The sequence below is a fragment of the Populus trichocarpa genome, chromosome 1 (assembly GCF_000002775.5).
Source record: "Populus trichocarpa isolate Nisqually-1 chromosome 1, P.trichocarpa_v4.1, whole genome shotgun sequence".
In the NCBI taxonomy this organism is placed as follows: Eukaryota; Viridiplantae; Streptophyta; class Magnoliopsida; order Malpighiales; family Salicaceae; genus Populus; species Populus trichocarpa.
The window spans coordinates 24,822,367-24,844,441 of NC_037285.2; the positions used below are offsets into that span (position 1 = coordinate 24,822,367).

General features: G+C 33.9%; 2 protein-coding genes and 1 pseudogene across 3 annotated transcripts; 2 read left to right on the forward strand and 1 right to left on the reverse strand.

The window, feature by feature from the left end:
* Positions 1-1,097: 1,097 nt before the first annotated feature.
* LOC18094984 (protein EMSY-LIKE 3) lies at positions 1,098-6,179 on the forward strand. The gene is made up of 10 exons (XM_006369394.3): positions 1,098-1,446; positions 2,781-2,989; positions 3,084-3,193; positions 3,315-3,567; positions 3,669-3,869; positions 3,942-4,010; positions 4,468-4,722; positions 4,810-4,878; positions 4,989-5,052; positions 5,766-6,179. The coding sequence occupies exons 1-10, from the start codon at positions 1,419-1,421 to the stop codon at positions 5,807-5,809; spliced, it is 1,302 nt and encodes a 433-aa protein (XP_006369456.1). The 5' UTR covers positions 1,098-1,418; the 3' UTR covers positions 5,810-6,179.
* Positions 6,180-15,219: 9,040 nt separating this feature from the next.
* On the forward strand, positions 15,220-18,953 carry LOC18094985 (zeaxanthin epoxidase, chloroplastic). Of its 2 annotated transcripts, none has more exons than XM_024592955.2 (10): positions 15,220-15,913; positions 16,198-16,360; positions 16,441-16,515; positions 16,596-16,696; positions 16,815-16,930; positions 17,029-17,240; positions 17,405-17,496; positions 17,790-17,904; positions 17,979-18,097; positions 18,185-18,953. In XM_024592955.2, the coding sequence occupies exons 1-10, from the start codon at positions 15,417-15,419 to the stop codon at positions 18,192-18,194; spliced, it is 1,500 nt and encodes a 499-aa protein (XP_024448723.1). In that variant the 5' UTR covers positions 15,220-15,416; the 3' UTR covers positions 18,195-18,953. The 2 variants fall into 2 exon arrangements, with proteins under 2 accessions (XP_024448723.1, XP_006369457.2); XM_006369395.3 differs by having other exon boundaries at positions 15,224-15,913; positions 17,994-18,097.
* Positions 18,954-19,099: 146 nt separating this feature from the next.
* On the reverse strand, positions 19,100-20,901 carry LOC112325858 (capsanthin/capsorubin synthase, chromoplastic-like; annotated as a pseudogene).
* Positions 20,902-22,075: the final 1,174 nt, after the last annotated feature.

The following is a 22,075-nucleotide window of genomic DNA, read 5'->3' on the forward strand; positions in this document are numbered from 1 at the left end:
GTGTTATAATTATTTTTATTTTTATTATGATTAAAAGTATTAATATTAAAAATAGTATCATTTTATTATTAAAAATATTAATATTAAAATAGTATTATTTGTGTTATAATTATTTTTATTATAATTAAAAGTATGGGCGCGTCCACGCCCAACCCGAAATTGGGCCTGGACGCATTCACGCGCAACCCCAAGTTGGGCGTGGACGCGTCCTCGTCCACAGGCGTCCACACCCAACTTGGGGCACAGAGCCACGCCCACACCCAAGTTGGGTCTGGATGCGCCCACGCCCAACCCCACACCCAAGTTGGGTCTAGACGCGTGCTCGCCTACATCCAAGTTGGGCATGGACGCACCCAAGGTGGGCGTGGAGGATCGCCCAACCCCAAGTTGGGTCTGGACGCGTCCACGCCCACCCACATGTGTTAATATAATAATGTGTGTTATAAATATTATTTTTTCTCTTATAATTCAAAGTGTTCTGATAAAAAATAGTATTATTTGTGTTATAATAATTATTATTTTTATTATAACGCAAAGTATTGATATAAAAAATATAATTATTTGTGTTGTAATCATCCTTGAAATTCTTAATATAATTATTTATATTATAAATATAATTATTTTTATTATAATTCTAAATATTCATATAAAAATATAATTATTTGTGTTATAAATATTATTATTTTTATTATATTTAATATTATTAATAAAATAATTAATAAATTTTAAAAAATTATTATAATTAATATTAAAAAATATTATTTTTTATATTATAAATTTTTATAGTAATTTTTATAAAAATAAAAAGTAAACCGGCAGCTATCTAACTAGTAAATATCTAAATAAAATATAGATATGGAGAAACCTTCGGTCTCTGATAAAATCATCGTACTTCCACCCGTAGATAATCATGATATGGACTTCAAATTCAACACTCAACGAGATTCAACAAAATCCCCATACAGTCAATTGAACTTGGGCTAGGAATTTCAGACCAAATTATTGTGCCTGATTTAGGAACACAGCAAGCACATGGCACCTTATTACATGACAAATAAATATATTTAAAGTAACGGATCTCAAAACCCCACTATAAACTTAAGAAGAAAAAAAAACCATTTAATAATTTATTTGAAGTCCGTTTTTTAATTTTTTAATTTTTGAAAAAAAATAAGAAAAAAGGAAAAACAAAATATCAAAATCACAGTTTGTAAGCTCAAAGTCTGTCATTCAGCTAAAGAGTAAGAGAAATCTATCAAGTTTCTGCATCTTCAACGATATCGTATTAAGTTTCTAAGCTTATTTTTTAGACCTCAAAAATCCCTGGAGTCAAATCCCACTGGTGGCTTTAAAATTTAGGGTTTTTCTGTGGGTGGCGCTGAGCTTAAGCCGTGTTGTTTTGGGTGTTAAAGCCGGCTATGGATTACGAGCCTTACGATAGCAGTGGTGAGCTTTTATCTACAAAGATCAAACCTTTTTGTGTTTCTGTATATGGTTATCTGTTAATTCTCTAGGGTTATGTAATGATTTTTTATCGATTAGGGTTAGGGTTTTCTTGAAATCTTGATTTAAACTGTTGGGTTTTAATGCGGATTTTGAAATTGAGGCTTTTTGGGTTTTCTTGGAGGAAAAAGTTGGGATTTTGAGATATGAAGTCAGGGATTTGTTGTAGAATTTCTTTTCGAAAGATAGTTTTTTTTTTGTTTTTAAATTTATTTTTGAATTGGAATCATTTGGGCAATATTGATGGGTGATAGTAATTCTGATTGGTGTTGGATTGTTAATTTATTCAAGTTAAGTGGAAAACTGTACTATTGAAGGTATATTTTTAGCAAGTTGTGCTTTTGTAAGTGAAATTTGGTGGATGTTGGTGATGGGCAGCAGTGTTTTGAGTGTTCTTGAATTTTCTTTCGAGTGTTGAAGTTTGAAACTCTAGTTGTAATTAGCGAACTTGAAGCACTTAAAGACTGTAACTTTCTGTCTTTGGAGTCGTAGCTTGTACATGTTAGAGAGAGAGTAAATGAAATGCTGCACTATGTTGATTATTTCTATCACCATTTTGTTTGCTTTTGAATAATGTTGAAGGTAAATGTTCAAGTTGCTGAAAACCCCATATGTTTTCCCTTAACATGCCTTTGATTACACTCTGAACGTGGATTTTGCTCCCTAATTTTGGGTTTCTATTATAATGTTAGTACTCTGCTCATCAACATTTTCTTTAAATCTGAGTTTCATACCTCCTGGAGGTTGCTCATCAACATTTTCTTTAAATCTGAGTTTCATACCTCCTGGAGGTTCCCTTGATGCAACTTTCATCTGGAATTTGTGCCACCGATGAAGTAAGTATAATATGGGCTTTAAATTTTGCATACCTTGCCACTAATTGGTCTACAAGGCAAGGCGTAGAATTTGTTTTTCAATAAACATGGTACTGAATGGTATAGAAAACCCAAATTCAGTTAAGTGATTGTGGGGTAATGGACATCAATGAATGTTGTTAAAATCCAAACAAAGTTATCAGAGGTACAAGTTGCCAAAAATGTACTGGAAATATTGAATCTTTAGACACAAGGGCACCAGGCATCAAGGAAGTCATGTTGTTATGTCTCTAGTTGTGAAAGGCTTTGTCCATGGACCTTGCACTTTCAATGAATAGCCTCTGTTAAGTCATTTGTGCGCAACCACCTCTTTATTTTTGTTGTTGAAAATTCTGATCAATTTGCAATCCTGTTGTCATGGGTTTTTATAGTCTTTTTTTTTTTTGCTTTGCTTGATTTCAGGAACTGATGATGATCTTCCTCCATCACATCAAAACAGAATCCCCAGAGGGGGTCGTGTGGCTGGGAATGGAAGACCAGTTGGAGGTTCTGTCCCTTATTCTAGAATGTATGGTGAAACTGATATGGAGACTCAAATTCACCAACTTGAGCAAGAAGCATACAGTTCAGTTCTAAGAGCCTTTAAAGCACAAGCTGATGCTATTACTTGGGTACTACTTGTAATCTAATTATCGTGAGTTCTAATAGCTTTAAATTTGTCTGACCAGGTTTAAATGACTGCTACATGAAATGTATTTTCTTCAGGAGAAAGAAAGTTTGATAACAGAGCTTAGAAAGGAATTGAGATTGTCTAATGAGGAGCACAGAGAGCTTCTTGCCCGGGTTAATGCAGATGATGTAATAAGGAGGATAAGGTATGATAGGATGATGAAGCAATTTTATTTTTACTTTCCAAGTGAAACCCCTTTGGTTAGATCAGAGCAAGTATTAGTCTCTTTTTTATTTAATGTGTATGATTTTGGGTAATGCCATTAGGGAATGGAGACAGGCAGGTGGGCATCAATCTGGCATGCTCACTACAGGTCAAGCTGTTCATGATCCAATACCTAGTCCTACTGTCTCTGCTTCTCGTAAGAAACAGAAGATGACCTCATCAATTCTTTCTCAATCCTTTGCTGGGCCATCTCCATCTTTTCATCCACAACCAGTTTCTGCATCACAACAGCCATCTTCATCTGCTGCTAAACGTGGACCGGTAACAGGACCCAAGGGCAAGAAGCAAAAACCAGTGAGTGAAAATTTGTTAGACATGGATTGAGATACAAAAGCTGGCAAATTCTACTCATTTATATGTCTATTTCCTTAACGTTTCTTTTTTCCATTTCTCAGGGTTTACCTGGTGCTTCTTCAATGAAGTCCATTCCATACCCATCCTCAGGTCCATCTGGAAGAGGTCAAGTTGCTAATAGACTATCTTCTGGTGCTGTTCCTGAAGGAGCTGATCAATATATTGGGAAGAGAGTCAAAACAAGGTGGCCTGATGATAATCACTTTTATGAGGCTGTTATAACTGACTTCAACCCAATTGAGGTATTTATTATTATTGATTTTCGGCATATTTGTTTTCAACAGGTTATATAGCTCACTTATAGTTTTTGTTAGGGGCGGCATGCTCTGGTGTATGATATGGGAACAGCAAATGAGACATGGGAATGGGTTAATCTCTCAGAGGTATATCTGTTGCTTTGTCCATAGGACCTATTGATTCTTTTATTTTATTTATTCTTCTTGTTTTGTTTCTTATATGGCTTGTGCTTTGGTGCTGCAATTTAGCGTTGTAAAACTGTATGTCCATATTATCCTGAAGCTTTTATATTGTAGGACTTGTTGTCACTGATTAAAAAGAAATGAAAAGTAGGTTGCACTTTCATTATGTTTTCGGAGTGGGAGAGACATATTTGAAGTGTGAATGGAAGTGTTTTGTAATTGCTGTGCGTTAACTGTTTCTTTTTATCAAAACTTTTAAGACTTTCTTAGCATGCACCTAGATAAATTCTTTGCTTTAAGAAGGCAATTCCAAATATGGTGCATGGTACAAATATTCAATTTGGGATCAAATGTTTAAACCATGAGAAAAAAAGGTAGTTTCTGTTTTAACTTCCATTAACTGACAATCTTTTTCTTGCAGATCTCTCCTGAGGATATACAATGGGTAGATGAAGACCCTGGAATCTCTCATCGTGGCAATTATGGTGGTTCAGGGCATGGGATAAATAGGTCAATGGGCCGGGATGGTGGTCCTGGTCCTGGTCCTGGTCCTGGAAGAGGTAGAGGGGTTACCAAAGGTCAATCCAGGAAAGAGTTGTTGCCTTCACAAAATGGGATTGGAAAGAAGGTGCCCGATGATATACAAATTCTTCATACAGATTCTCTAATCAGGGAGGTATGTGAAACCATGTTGATGGATACGAGGAATTCAAAATCTGTAACTTTTCCCACAGGTTATTTAATCTGTAGTAAATTTGAACAGGTAGAGAGAGTTTTCAATGCAAATCATCCTGATCCTCTTGAGATTGAGAAAGCAAAGAAAGTATTGAAGGTCAGACAAAAAGCTTGGTGGATTCTTTTGTCTGTTCCCTATTTCTTCTCCACATTTCCCAGCATATTTATCTATTTTGTATATCTGAGTGGTTAATTTTTTCTAAGCAGGATCATGAGCAAGCACTAGTAGATGCAATTTCAAGGCTCGCTGATATTTCTGATGGTGAAAGTGGTATGTATCATTCCATCTTGTATCTTTCTCTAGACTTTTGCCTCATGTCAGTCATTTTAAAGATTGCTTAATAATTGTTGGGTGCTTCCCAAGAAAATTTGACATGATATGACTCCATAGTTGCCAAAATGAATAGTCATCATCTGATTCTTGAACAAGTAGAGGCTTTTGGGGCAACATATGATTCAGATGACCATAAGCCTCTTGTTCGTATCTCTCTTGAGGTTAAATATGAACTTTTTACTTAGGCTTTCTCAAAGCTGTTGCGTGGACTGAGCTTCAGTCTTTGGCATCATCCTGGACCCAGTGGTTGGGAATAAGACATACTACCCTGTGTGCAATCTCTAATGGTCAAATTTTTCTCCATTGTCTATTTCGCAGTTGTCAATTCTATGTTTACCAAACACAGGATGAGGGTGGGAATCCCATTCTATGCTGACATGGGTGCCATCGTTACACAGCATTTGAATCACATACTTTCCCTCTTTGCATTTTTTGAAGTCACTAATATTATATTCACCCAGTCAAATAAGTAATAATTATAGAATTTCTATAATAGTGGATAAAATGGTCTCTTGCTTCATGGATGCTTAGCTCATACATGTTTTGGAAACGGGCATATACATTCCTGGATATATTAGTCCAGCTGTACTCTCTGTAGAACTTCATCCTATTTATTGAATTCCTATCTTTGGTAATTTTCTTGGAAACAGATGAAGGTGGCCGCCGTTATGGGCAGGCATTGGAGAGAGAATGACAAAACCAGATAATGGGGTAGCAGTGACTCATGCAGTGGTAGAGAGACAGTGATCTGACTGGAAGAATGTCCACCTTTTTTGTATAAAACCTTACCAGAATTATATATTGTTCCCCAACATGGAAGGGCTCTTGGTTAGGTTGGTGTAGGATATAGGTATTACTGTAGGAATCAAATTGTTGTAGCCAGGTGAGAATTTCTTTGGTAACAGTAAAAATAGTCTCTTTCAACGTGTAACATTATTTGTTGATCAGTATCTAGCGTGCTATAATGTATAAATTTTGCCCCTTTTTGATTAATTTGTGTTCTCGCCTGTTGAAAGTGACTGCTTCTCATTGCTGTAACCTAATGAATGAAATCATTTTTCTTATCTTCTTCCTGGTTTACCCTATCAAAATTTACTTGCATTGACTTTTTTAAAAAAGGTGGATGCACTAATGTCTGTCGTCAAAAACTCGGAGGTATGGAAGTGTGCTGAGGAAGTGGGATAAGTCACGGAACCTTGTCATATCCCACTTGTGATATTCCATGGGGCACCAATAAGAGAGAATAAAGGAGAAGCAATCGTGCTCTCCCTGCGCCTCGGCTATCATCTGCCACCTTTTGCTGGGAAAGTGACCTTCGAGTCGCAACAAAATACGGGTCACTTTAACTTATGGACGAATAACTCATGACATTGTATTTGTTGTCCTATCTTCACAAATTCTTGCTTTAAAAAATTAGGAAGTTCATGAATCTGTTCCTTTCCCTTTTTACTTGGTCAATCTGTAATATATACATTGCTCGCTTATGGACCACAAAGGGTCCCCTGCTTCTGACAGGGTTTAAAAAAAAATCAATCTGGAATTAATGTTTTTCTTTTTTTAAAAAAGTTTATTTTTAATTACTTAAATTTTTTTTTGGTACTGACGCCCTTTTAGATTGAGTTTAATAAGAATCTACAGCTTTGAAAAATCATCATGGTTAATATAATACAATAATGTATTATAGTACAGGTTTAATACAGCTTGGGGATCCACTGCAATGTAAGCGATTGTTTTGCTCCATGATAAAAAAAAAAAAAAAAAAAAGTTAAAAAAAAGTCATCAGAGTTTCCCATGTACATTTCAGAAACAGTAAAATAATATTTTTATCCTTAAACAAAATATTTGAGAAGCTTGCAATTGCAGATAGAATCGTCTTTTCGAGGAGATTCATTAGTTATTGCAAAGTTAATCGGGGACAAATTGATCATGACATCTTTTTTATCACAAAAAAATTGCTATTTTTCCCTTAAAAGCAAAAAAATATTAAGCTTTTACTCTTGGGCTCTTTTGTTTTTTTTTCTAAATTACTCAATAACATGACGACCATACCCTTTAGAGAAAAAAATTAACACGCACAGGGGTTTCTTTATCTTTTCTATTTCTTAAACAGTTAAATTACATAATTGCCCTTGAATTAAAAAAAATAAGGTTGGTTTCAAGGGCATTTTAGTCTTTTCATTCTAGTTTCTTTGAATTTTTTGGATTTAGTTAGGGGCTATTTGGTAATTTTGAATAATTAAATATTATTAAAAAAAATTATTGACGCGTCAGCACGTGACAACCCCCGCGTCTTTTGGGTGGCGGTGTGAGGCCATAAGGTTGCCAAAATCCTCCATCCGGAGTTGAGAGTGGCGAGTCATCCTCTTTCTGGAAATGTGGCGCGTGCTCATGATGGAGTTCCGGTTGGGCTACAAAGGAGTTATTTTGTTTCCTCTCTCTTTTCTCTCTCACGCCCTTAAAATTCACGACAGCCATTCCAAGATATAATTGTGTCCTCAAGTTTGTCATTTTATCAATTTTGGCCCTTATTCTTTTAATTACTATTTATTTTGCTTGTTGTTACCCATTTTGAGGTCCCACATAAATAAAAAATACAAAAAAAAAAATATTGGAAGAATATATATATATATATATATATATATTACGAGAAAAGTATACCAGAATGCCTAGGAAATTGTTGGAGACTAGTTGAAGAAGATCAAATATACAAGATTGAAAAAGTTGATAATGTATTTTTGATTGATGAAGGCCTTATTGGCAAAGAAAATTTAATTTGAGGAGGAAAACTCAAAATTGAATGTTTAAGGACTCAATTAGAATTTTTAAGGTTTATTTAAATTTATTGAGGGCTTAATTACAAGAAAAATTTATTTTTAAAGTCAATTTAAGCTTTAATTAGAAGAAATTAAAGTCTAGGGGTCGAATTGCAATTTTTAGGAGTTAATTTGGTCAAATCATGAACTTAATTGCATAAATATTGAAGTTTGATGGCAATTATAGAATTAATTGAAGAAGTCTAAAACCAATGACCAAACTGAAAAAGGCGCGTGAATATAGGGGCTGAAATTAACCAAATTATAGGCTAAATTGAAAAAATGGGAAGTTTGTTTATCAATTAAAGGTTAAAATGCACAAATTCAGAACGAAGGATCAAAAGAAAAAACATAAGCCAACTTAGGGGTTGACAATCGAGTTTGGCGGGGGTTAAATTGCTTGCAATTAAAAAGTTTTGTATGAATTAAAGGTGTATGCGTCACAATTCGAAGAACAAAGACTAAATTGAAACTTTGACAAATTCCAAATTAAAAACCCTAATTTCTAGGGTTTTAACCCAGACAACACGTCATTCAGCCTCTATTCATTTTCTTACTTAGCAGTTCATGATGATCAGGTTGGCACCTTCCAAAAGCTCCTTCGGAGTTCTAGACATCCAAATGACATGTTTTTTTTTGCAAATGAAAGAGGAACATCCCATCTACAATTTTATTTCCATGAAATTAGATGTTTACATCCCAACTTTGTCATGGAAGTTTCTAACATCTTGTCCCTAATCAACTATCACTTAGTTTTTAAACTTGAGGCTGATCAGGTTGGCAACTTCAAACACATGAATGTGGAGCTACATACCTTAAAATTGAGCGAAGTTGGATTCAAATGAAAGGGGTGCATCCTCTCTACCAAATTCAGGTGGTCCCAAATAATGATGATGTCATAATTGCTCAAACAAAGCCTTGAAAGTAGGTCATCTAGTCAACCTTGACAGTTTTGGTTGATCGCGTTGGCAACTTTAAACGCTTGAATGTGAAGTTACAAACCTCCAAATTGAGTAGGGTTAGATTCAAATGGAAGGTATGCATCCCCTCTACCAACTTCAAGTGGTCACAAGAAATAATGACGTCAGAATTGCTTTGAAAAAGCCTTAAAAGTGGGCAACTCAGTCATCCCTAACAATGCAACTATCTTATAAAAATCGAGTTGGTTTTCATGTGTTCACACACAAAGGCTTCTTATTGAGTCCTTATCAAGGGTTCACAACACTTCTCTCAAGATCAAGAGGTCATAAATGAATTTAAGACCTCCCAAAATCCTATAAATACCCCCATAAACATGTTCACTAGCGGTAGAAAAAACAGAAAAGAGAAACAAAAAGAAGAAAGGATAAGAATAGATAAGAAAAAGGAGAGTAATAACAATAAGAAATATAAGTTTAGAGTTCCAAGAGTAAAAACCAAGTTTAGAGGCAAAATTTTCTAAAGAAAAGCCAAAAGAGAATAACTTGTTCTAGGTATACATTGCAGACCTAAAAATAGATCTTTTGTGGCCTGCTTTTGTTGTTTTTCTTATTTTTTTTTGTTCATGTTTATGTTTAGAAGCATAAGAAGAGGTTTGAATGCTTAACAAGCAATGTTGCATTCATCTCTTTATTGCTTTGATTTCTGTTTAATCTAGTTATTTTAAAGTCTATGTTTTTTTTTATGTTTTTAATTAAAGCTTTTGTTTAAGCCTTTTTTTTTTTTTTGATATATATGTATATGAATGTTGTTTAAAGTTTTGGTTTAGTTTAACTTATGCATGTTAATGCAAGGGTATTAATCCTTAGCATATTGAGCCTGTTCATGCACTAAAATAGGTCTAGATTTGGTATTTCATGTTTCATTTTGATTGTTTGATGTTTTTTTGTTGGTTTTTAGATTCAAACATGTTTGTGTATGATACTATGACTTTTTGGGATAAAAAAGACATGCTTTAGAAGCAAAAAATAATATTTTTTAGCTTGACAGAGGCTGCCTTTGCTGGAAAACTTTTGGGCTTTCTGGGCATGTTCTTGAAAAGAACATTACCTTACCCTCTAGATTTGGACCACATTTGGTCCATATCTTGGGAAGAACACCAATTGTTTTTTGTGTTTGATCCTTTTTGTTCAATAATTTTGAAGGTTTTGTGTTTTTAGGTGTTTAATTTGTTTTTAACTTTGGTTTTGTTTTGGGGTTTTTTCTTCTCAAACAAAGATTTTTGTGTCGGTTTATGGTTGAACAAAATATTTCAGGTCAATCCGGTCAGGTCGACCCAGTAAAAAGAAAACTATTTCTTGTTTTTTCTTTCATATGGCCAAAAATTCAAAAAAATATATATAATTTGAGTAATTATTTTAAAATTCTAAAATACTTTTGCATGGATTTTACAACAAGTTTGTAAAATTTCTAAAGATTTTGGCCTACATTTCAAAAATAACAAAACCATTTTTTTTAATATATGAGATTATTAACATATACATAAGACATATTTCTGGTCTTAAATAAAAAGATAGTTTGTTTTTATTTTTTTTATATTGGCAACAAAACAATTAGGTTTTTTATCTCAAAAGATAAAATCTTCCTTACTGGGGAAGACTTTTCTTCAACTTTAAACAGACCAACAGTTAGAAAACATAATATTTTTTTAGTTTATATTAGACAAATAAACAACGCAACTTACCCTAAACAGGGTATATTAGGGGTGTTAATACTTTTCCTTTATGTAATCAGTCTCCTTACCCAAACTCTAAGACCAGTTAGGGTTCTTAGTGACCAAAATACTAGGTAACGACTTTTGTTTTCTTTTTTTTACTAATAAAAGACAAGAATTCCTTGTCCTTTCCTCCCACATCGTTCACAACTATCTTGATCTAGGAGGATGATAGTCGCGACGTTGTACACTTGCGACATTGCTTTTTGTGATTTTTGAAGTTTGGCCTTTTTTTTTTCAATTTCATCCCTGAATATTTTTATTCCATTTGATTTTTATATTCAATTTGATCCCCCTACTTTTTATTGCTCTTTTTCTATGTTTTGTTTTGTTTTATTTTATTTTATTTTATCTCTTACCATTTTATTGCATTTGTTTTCTTAATTCGATTTTGGTCCTTATTCTTTTTATTGCTATATTTTCTTTCAATTTAGCTCCTAATTATTTTCTTTCATTTTGTTTTTATTCCTTATTTGGTCCATACTGTTTGAGTTTTAAATTGTTTTACGGTTATAAATTTTACTTTATCATTTTTTTATGATTGCATTCCTACAGAGTAATCTCTATCTTATGACCCGAGCTCGATTATGTTCAGCCTTTTTTAGGGTTGTTTATTAAAAATTGATTTTTTTTTTCTAAATTCATCATTTGACATTTGGTTATTAGACCCTTGACTTCATTGTTAGTTCTTTTTTTTTTGTTGAGTTATCTCGATCTTATATCTCGGGTAACAGGTTAATCCGAGTTAACTTAGGTTGACTCAAATTTTTTTTTCCTATATTTTTTATGAGGTTGGTTTTTTTTTCTTCATTTTTATCCTTTAGCATTGTATTATTGGCGCTTAAGTTTTGTGATTTTTTCGCTTTTCTTTCTATTGGGTTATCCTAAATGCGGATTAATCAAGTTAGCTCGGGTTAGTTTTTCAAAAAGAAATTTATTTAAATTAGGTTTTTTTTGCTAGGTCTTTCTTTTGAATTTATTATTTTAATCTCAATCTTATCTCGTGGGTAACGGATTAGTTGAGTTAACCTTGGTTGACTCAAGTTTTTTTTCCCTCGACTTTTGTTTTATGACATTGATTTTGTTTTCTTAATTTTATCATTTGACATTAATTTATTAGCACTTGATCTTTGTCAATTTTAGTTTTTCTTTCTATTAGGTTATCTTGAGAGCGGGTAAGTAAATTTAACCCGGGTTAGCTCCTTTTTTTATGTTTTTTTATTGAACTTTGGTCTTTTTTTACTAGGTCCTTCTTTAGAAATTCTAATTCTTTTTTATCTCAATCTCATATCGTAGTCGTGGATTAGTCAAGTAGCCCGGGTAAAATGAATAAATAAAAAAGCAACGACCATAAACAAATTGAAAAAATGAGCGATTGCTAAAATTACAGAAAAATATTAAAAAAAGAAAAAAAACTCGTATCAAACAAGGTTAACCCACCAAATTTACGACTTGAGACATGAGATCGGGATAACCCTACAGGAAGGAAATAAAAAATAATAATGAAGGATGATTCCGAATTAATCAAATGTTGAAGATTCAAACTAAAATAAAATAATTAGAAAAGGGGTTTAAGAAAATGACGAACTGACTCAAAATAATTCTTTAAATTCATGATCTCGATCATCAAAACGAAATTATCTTATAGAAGAAAAATTCAAAAAATAATAATGGCTCAAGAATCTTAATAACCTAAATGTTGAGAGATGAAATTAGAAAAAAAAAACATTAATCTAAAAGAACATAAAAAATAAAAATAAAAAAGACTATTAAAAAACCCAACTTAACCAAGCAGGTTGACCCGTGAACCTTGTAACTCGATGCCTAAGATGGTTTGAGTCCCAAAAAATAGGGGAAAAAATAACTTGGCTTGACGGGGTCAAAATCTTGGGTTGATCAATGACACAATTAGCTGGGGGAACATCAAGTTAAAGCTCCTTGAGTTTTTACTCTATTATTATTATTATTTTTATCAAAACAATATCATTTTACTTTTTAGTCGAATAAAAAATCAAGCGATTAGCACGCGCACGTGCGTGTGTGTGTATATATATATGTGTGTGTGAGTTTTTCACTATAATATTAGATACAAATTACCATGGATTGCTACAGTAAAATTATTATTTCACCCTTTAGTCAAGGAAATGGAAACCTTTATGTTGGGGTCAATTTGGTCTTTTTCAATGATTCATTGATTGTTAAAATATTATTAGAGGGTTTATGCATCTTTCCCAAAAAATTTAAATAGTGAAATAATTTATTTACCCCTAAGTAAAAATAAGAAGAATTGTTGGATAATTGATTTTTTATTCAAAAAAATTGGTGGCGCGTGCTCATCACACATTAGTGCATGAGAGGTGCTTGTGCCATTTCGACGGCACGTGCAGTATCTTTGAGTGGCCAGACCTGCCTTTCCACCATGGTGATGGAAGCGCCACCATGTTTTCTTCCTCTTGGTGTGGCATGTGAAGGCGGTTGATGGACAATTTGTCACCAATGGTCATTTCTTGTTTTTTCCCTTCTTTTCTCTCTCATATCCAAAAAAGTACATGTTTATCCTCTTTATTTTTGGTATTTCAATTTCATTCCTTATTCTTTTGATTTCTGATTTTTGTTCTTAGCCTTTTCATAAAAGTTTTGCTTGTTTTCAATTTATTCATTTAATTACAATTTGTTATATATTATTTTTACCAATTCGATTCTTATTATTTTGATTTCTAGTTTTTTTTCCTTGACTCTTTCGTTAAAGTTTTATTAGTTTTAAATTTCATCATCCAACCAAAGTTTATGGTGTATTATTTTTTTTTAATTTGACCCTCATTCTTTTTTATTTGTTTTTCTTTATGTTAAAGTTATTTTTCTTTTCAATTTAATCCTCCAATTAAAAAAATTTTGTTGCCTTGTAATTTATTTTTTATTTTAATTTTCACCGTCATATATATTAGATCTTTTTGTGTAATTATTTTGATTTGCTTAGGATTGAGCTTTGTGATTTTCTTTTTTGTGCTTCTTCTAATCTAATAATCCAGGTCACATGTTTGAAAAGTTAATGCGATTCGACATCTTTTTTTAATCTCATTTTCTTTTCTAATTTCATCATTCTATATTATTAAAAAAAAAAGAAATTGGTTTTGTAGTTATTTTCAGTTTCCTTTCTATCGGTTTATCCTAGTCTCATGATTTAGACCATATTTTTTGCAAGCCTTTTTTGAACGAAGGGTTTTTTTTTAAAAAACAAAATTTGTTTTTTGTGTATTTAATTTTTGAAGATATTTGATTCATCTATAATGTTTTTTTTGTTGTTTTTTTATTGATGAAATTTATTTTAAAAATAAAAAATATTTATTTTTAGATAATATTTCTAACATGTTCGACATTGCATAATATTTTTTTTCTTTTATTTTATTCAATCAGTTTCATGTGTATGTCTATTTCTATTATATTTTATTGATTTTAATAAATAAATTCAGTAAACACAACCGGATAAATGTCTCATTTTCTGGGATCAAATATCTTAACCTATATCTATTTCTTTTTTTTTTTTCAGTTTTGCTTTTAGTTATTGTTAATAAATTTTATTTATTTATTTATATAGATGATTATTGATTTATTTAATTAGATGTTTATATCAGCTTTTTGAATTATTTTATGTAATAAAACACACAGAAATAACTTGCATATCCAATTTTTTTTAAAACAAATATATGACGTGCAACAAAGCGCAAGTAAAATAATTAATATGTGTCTTTAGTCTTCAAATTACAATCATAATTACAAGAACTAACCCAAAATCAATAATTCCAAATATTTAGGTTTTCATAAGGTTGCTCAAAACTACTTTCCGTTTTACAAGTCAATTTAGTGATTTTTTTTATATAACCAGTTCAATGTAAAACACTATCCAAATTAGGTTTTAAATTAAAAAAAATCACTAAATTGACTTGTAAAACAAAGCAAAGTTTTGTAATTACAAGTGTTTGTTGTCCACGCTTAAAGTTTCCAAATAGCAAAACTCTATCAATCAAGCCTTGATTTCAGGTTAGGTCTTGTAATTACGATTGTAATTCGAAAGTCTTCAAATTACAATAATAATTTCAAGACCTAACCCGAAATCAATAATGCCCAAGGTTTGGGTTGCAGAATGAATAGATTAAAATGCCATCATTTTCATATATATATATATATATATATATATATATATATATATATATATATATATATATATATCCAGTTCAAACAGTATTCAAATTAGATTTTGAATAAAAAAATACTAGATTGACTTGCTAAATTTTATAATTACAAATAAAAAATTACTAGGTGGACTTGTCAAACAGAGCTCAATTTTGTAATTACAAATGTTTGTCGTCTAGGCTTAAAGTTTCCAAATAACAAAACTCTATAATTCAAGCCTAGTGCCCCCATAACTTGTTCATATCTCGATGCCACAAACAACATGCACTAAAAAAATAAATTCTGTGAAGGATTCAAGTCTTCGTAACCTTATTTTAAAGGAATAAGATTATTTTAATTTTTAGTGAAAAGATATTTTAATATAGATCACACCTGCATTAATACGAATAAAATTAAATTATTACTTATCACTTCGTCTTATTTTCGGACACAAACTTCTATCATCTGCACATGCTTTGTGGACAATTTCTATACTTCCTGTTACGCCACTTCTCATGGTACCAGGTGGGGTTTGGAATCAGACCACATCTTAGATGCTGACTCTATCACCCAATACTACAGAAATGGTGCAAAAACAGTGACAGACCTTTATATATTTGCATTTGATGTGCAAAAAGCAAGCTAGAAAAGCCAAAAGTTACCAACTTTTTTCATTCTTGATCAAATCACCAATGGCAACATTTCATTGTCTGAGTTCTAGCTATTACCATTACAAGAATTGCAATACTGGTTTTGTGGACTTTAGATTCAAAAGAAGCAGCTTTGTTGTCAGGTGTGAAAGGGCAAGTTGTTGTAATCAAGGTTCTTCATGTGTAGAGAGGGATGAGAAGAGGAGGCTCAGGATCTTGATTGCTGGTGGGGGTATAGGGGGATTGGTTTTGGCTTTAGCAGCAAAACATAGAGGATATGACGTGAAGGTGTTTGAGAAGGATTTGAGTGCAGTAAGAGGGGAGGGTAGGCACAGGGGTCCTATTCAATTATTGAGTAGTGCTTTGGCAGTTTTGCAGGTTATTGATGGGAATGTTGCAAAGCAAATTATGGACGCTGGCTGTGTTACTGGTGACCGCATCAATGGCGTTGCAGATGGCGTCTCAGGTAAATGGTATGTAAATGTTGATCCCTCTACAGATTTTGGTTAAATCTTATTTAATTTTGATATCTTGTTAAGGCAGTATTAGCTCATGGATGCTAATGGTTATGGAAGTAAATGAGATTTTCCTTCATTGCTTGAAAATTTGCATCACTGTGCTTTGATTGGGAAAGTTGACATGTGATAAGTGGGCTGATGCACAACAAATATTCAAAATTTTCTTGGTCAGTTTTACAACTAGATCAGCGGAAAATTAATCATTTGTAATTGATCGATATTAAGATTAAGTTTTGCAGGTTTATTAAATTTAATCTCTTGAATCATGCTATGAAGAGAGGACTCCCTGTTACCTCTGTTATATGTAGAATGGCATTGCAAGACATTTTACTCAACGGTGTTGGTTTAGACATAGTAAGAAACAAATCTAAAGTTGTTGACTTCATGCAAGATTCTAACAAGGTATGATCATGTATTAAAATCTTAATTTCTGCAAGAACAAGCACAAATACTGATCCCTGGCATCTTTTGGTGAATCACAGGTTACAGTGATCCTTGAGGATGGACAGCATTATGATGGTGATGTTTTAGTTGGGGCAGATGGCATATGGTCAAAAGTAGGCTTCTCCTCTTCCATAAATTTCTCTCTTTGATTTACACTCTGACATTAATTGTATATGTGTTGCCGATAATGTAGGTTCGGTCAAAACTTTTTGGGCAGGAGGATGCAAAATATTCAGATTATACATGCTATAGTGGACTTGCAAACTTTGTCCCACATTATGTTGACTCTATTGGGTACGTGAATTGGTCTCATCATGTCGACGATATTAGATTTTGGTATAGTTTTAGATAATCTTTTAGTTTGACATGTGTATGAATATCGGGACTGTTTGTGATGGTGTCTGGTTTGAAGGTATCGGGTGTTCTTAGGATTGAACCAGTACTTTGTTGCTTCAGATGTTGGAAATGGAAAGATGCAATGGTATGCTTTCCACAAGGAGCCTCCTAATAACACAGATCCTCCAAGAGGCAAATCTCTGAACTGCGCGTGTGTATGCTTGCAATAAAAATGATTCCTTTGACATGCTTGGCTTCAACCGAAAAATTAAAGTCTTCGAATGCTGCAGGAAAGAAGAAGAGGCTGCTAAATTTGTTTGGACATTGGTGCAAGGAAGTAGTTGAACTAATATCAGAAACACAAGAGGATATGATTCTACGAAGGGACATTTATGATAGAGACATGATCTACACCTGGGGGATTGGAAGGGTGACTCTGCTAGGCGATGCTGCTCATCCGATGCAACCAAATCTGGGGCAAGGGGGTTGCATGGCAATTGAGGTATGTTCATTCACGACCAAGCTCCATCCCTTGATATTTCAGTATCCTAAGAAGCAATACCTTATTGATTAGTAATCGAGACCTATGAATAACGAATAGGTTTTTCAAAGATATGCTATATGAGTTCTCATAGGCTCAATCGTTTTGGCAAATCACAAATGCAGGACTGCTACCAACTTATTCTCGAGCTCGATAAGGTTGTCAAGAGTGGCTTAGATTTTCAACAGTCAAACGAAATTTCCACCATGCTTCGAAGGTAAGGTTTAGAGCCAAAAAACTGAATTTCCCAGGATTCATGAGAATAATACCAACCACTTGATGAGGTTTCAGAACTTCAGAGCTGCCAAAATCATATGGAAACACATTTAATGCAACAAATCATTACTACATATCACTTAACTTGCTAGCATCAGTGGAAATCATATTAATAGACATTAAATATTGATTATTCAAATACATTTGATTTTTTGGCAAAAAGTTGGATGAGTTTTCTTATCAAAAGAAATGGAGCATATTGCAATCTGATTGTTATGGCTTCATCATGCACAGGTACGAGAAGAAAAGAATGTTCCGCATTAGTACAGTTCATGCAGCCAGCAGAATGGCATCGAAAGCGCTCACCGCTTACCGACCTTACATGGAATTTGGATCTGGCTCCTTGTCTGTAAGTTCTTACGACACTGTTTGTCCTCTGATCTCAAATTGTGCGTTTCTCTACCCACGTTCATTTGTTATCAGTTTATGCTGTCACAGTATATATCATCTCCAAAGATAACCAAACCCTCAGTTCTTGTGGTACGTGCTTTTCTACAAATTTTCATGCCGCAATTCATGATTTGGATGATGGCTGGCCATGGGTAAGAGAGATCTCTTTTACATTTGTTGATACTCTTATACATGTCCAATGTCGCAAAACTTTTTGAAACTCATTTCTGTTCTTGCAGATTTTGGTGAAAGAGGAACAGAAGAATTTGAACTCATGCTACCTTCAATGGCCTCACCTATGTTTTGAAATTAGTCCAGTTCTTAGAAAATGCCTACTTCCTGTGATGGGATTTCAAGTTAAGCAGGAGCAGTAATAACAAGAACATCAGAAATGTCATAATCACATAGCACATAGAAGCAGCCATTTATGATAAATGTTTACCTCCTAGACCATTTTCTCAGCCTCTTCACAGCCCCTTTCCTCCACTGTCCCTCCCACACTTTCCTGAACCATACTCACCTCAACTGCCTTCTTCGATGAACTGACAACGTTCCTCTTTAAGGACCTACTCTTCTGTTTTCAGGTTTTTCACTACTTTTAATCAACACTCTTTCCTCCCTTCCCTCAACTTCCATCCACTTTTCACATTCCACCACCGTCACTAGCTCCTCTGTTATTCTTCTTTCGGTGTCTCTACGGGAGAAATCTTCTTTATTCTGATCAAGAAATCAACTGCACTTCATTTCTTCTCCGATGGATTGCCTCAGTTTCTTCTTTTCAGTTTTGGGAGTTTTAGGCTTATCAGATGCACCAACTTTTGTGCCAGGGCTTGCATTTTGCTTGTTGCTTGGAGGACTAGAACCTTTAGCAAGTGCTTGATTAGGCTAGATTCCTATGGTGTTTAAAGCATGAGATCTCAAGTTATTAGTACTCTTTAAAACTACATTACTAACAGTTTGACAGATCAAACCCTAAGATTTAATGGAAATAACACTAACAGTTTGACAGATCGTATTAACTGATAAACATCATCTATAAACCAGAACCGTAACATGCGAGGAATGCTGAAATCTATCAAGAAAATAACACTAACAGTCCACTTGCATGGTCGCAATTAACACCATGATCAAATGAATCCTTTACGCAAGAGATCTATCAAGAATTTTATCTACATTAAACACCAACACTCCAACACTAGCCTGCAACAATGCAATTACATCCTGGAAAAGGATCACCCCCCCATCACCGTCATTATTATCCACTTTATGATCACTCTGGCATATACTTGATAGCTTGTTGATCACCCCCCATCTCTTGGATTAAAACCATGCAATTACATCCTGGAAAAGGATCATCCCCAGTTTGCAGACTACCATAAACTGACTGTCTGTATTGTTTGAATGGTTGACGTAAAGGAAAACATGACCGTTAAAAGCTCACCGTCATTACATGTCACTTAAAAGTTTTTAACTTTCTAAAAACATTAAATTGGACACTCAATAGCAATCTGATGATTCTTGCATCAACAACATCAAACTTGGCAGTTCACCTGTAAGCAATAAGAGCTCTATTTTCCAAAATCCTGATATTTTTTTCCAATGAGGCATATATGACAAAGTGCTGCTGGCAAACTCGCAAGGATGTATGGGGTCCGTCCTTTTCAGTGGTAAGAATGGCATCATACAACTGAAATTCAAATTTGGGTTCCAAAATTGAGACATAGCCAACAAAGTGATAAAATGAATTTCAGGATATTTCTACAGATTTGCATAGCAAGAGATGGGAAATGAAATCAAGAATCATTTTCCTTTTGGATATATAAATTCCAAAATCATTGTTATTCAGTAACAAACAAGTGCAACTTTCTATCCTCGAATTATTTCACGTGCCAAGTTGCTCATCATTCTAACCATGGGCTCAGGACACTTTGCAACAAAGTCAAACCTACATTGATTTGAGGCGTTACAAAATAAAGATAAGCCAGATGAAGCAAGCTCCCTAGGAGATAACATTGAGGAGAGGAACCCTTGAAAGTAATAGGGATCCAACTCGAAGAAAGCATCATAGAACCTCCAAATTACATTAAGATCAAAGCTTAAAAAAAGTCCCCATCCCAGAAGAATAAAATTCCCTTGTACACCTCCTCTCTAAAGGCCACTAGCCATTCCACACTCTATGATAAAGTGGTCTTCCCCTGATCACCCTGGTTGAGCCAAGACACTCTACAATAACATCAGCTACTAAAACTGGGGATAAAGCCATTGTTCTAGCCACCATGTACCCAGTTGAGGGGTGGATTGCCCCTGAAGCCCCACCAATAGCCATCACACTTGGAGGGATTTTTGGTAGAGGTCCCCCCATCGCAATTGAAGCTTTCTCATCCCCGATAACATCCTTCACTTCGATTCCTAAATGCCTTAATCTTGCTACCATCCTACTCTTAACCTCCATGTCAGATAATGCCGGCCTACTAACCAGGCAAGCCTCCTCTAAAAATACCAAGTTTGAATCAATTGGCATGACATACAAAAATGTTGGAAGCCTGCCTTGAATTGCTAGCTCGCATATAAGGTTCATTTCCCAGATGGGAATCTCTCCAATCCATAAGAACTATTTTATCCAAGTCAAATGGACGGTCTAGATGCCTCGTCTTGTGCTCATCAATATAATGACAAGTCATAGGCCATGTTTTGTCCAAACAATCTACAAGCCCCAAGCTCTCAAACTCATCAGCCCAAACACCATAGTTATTAGGCCACATAGAAAGAGGTGAAGGATCTACACAACATACCTCAATTCCATTGCGGGACACTTGCTCGGCCAGCGCAGGCCAGCTGATCAAGTCCCAATAATGATCACATCAAAGCAAGCGGGACTTATGATCAGCAGGAATGTTGTTTTTTACTGTACAGAGACACTAAATAACAGAGTAAAACCAACAATATAGTATAGTTGTTATTGTGACTGAAAGATATTTTTTTTATTGATTAAATCACTTTTTTATACAAGAGTTTTGATAATAAATTTCAGAAAAATAATGATAAGATTTTAACAGAAAAGAAGTTGTTCTATAACAGCTTTATTTGTAACTAACTTCTTAACTTATTGGAGATAATCTTGACTCAATCTTCTCAACATCGAAGACCACTTCTTTAGCAGCCATCAACACTCCTCCTTGCATCTTTCGTTGCAAACGTCTATTTTGTCCCTTAAAGTTTCAAAACTTGTTTTAGATAAGGACTTAGTTAACATATCAGCAAGTTGGTCTTTTGTCTTGCAATAAATCAGTTGTAATTTGTTATTTTTCTGAACTTCTCTCAGAAAATAATACTTAAGCTTGAAAAGCTTCATTTTGCCATGGAAAATTGGATTGTTAGATATTGCAATTGCGGCCTGATTATCAATATCAACCTTAGTAGCTTTCCTTTGCTTCATGTCTAAATCTGCTAAGATCTTCCTAAGCCATTAGGCTTGATTTGTAGCTGCAGTTGCTGCAACATACTCTGCTTCTGCAATAGACTGTGCAATAATTTCTTGTTTTTTAGAACACCAGGAGAAAATTCCTGATCCAAAACTAAAGCAATATCCAGAAGTGCTCTTCATGTCATTGAAACTGCCAGCCCAATCACTGCCTGCATATCCTTGTAACTTAAAATTTTCAACACAACTAAATTGAATGTCATAATTTAGTGTACCTTTGATATATCTCACTATTCTTTTTACAGCCTTAAAGTGAACTTCACTTGCACAATGCATGAATCTTGATAATAAGCTTACAACATGCATGATGTCAGGTCTTGTTGTTGTGAGGTACATCAGACATCCAATCAAACTTCTGTAAATTGTTTCGTCTACTTTGTCAGCTCTATCTTCTTTATAGAACTTTTCTTTTAAGTTTATAGGCATATTCATTGATTTGCATTCCTCCATTTTGAATTTTCTTAGAATCTTTTTGGCATATTTATGTTGGCCAATAAAGATCCCACGCTAGTTTTGTTGCACTTCCATGCCAAGAAAATAAGACATTTCACCGAGGTTTGTCATTTCAAAGACCTTCATCATTTCTGCTTTGAATTGGTCTATCATTCTTGGATTGTTTCCTGTAACAAATAGATCATCAACATAGAGT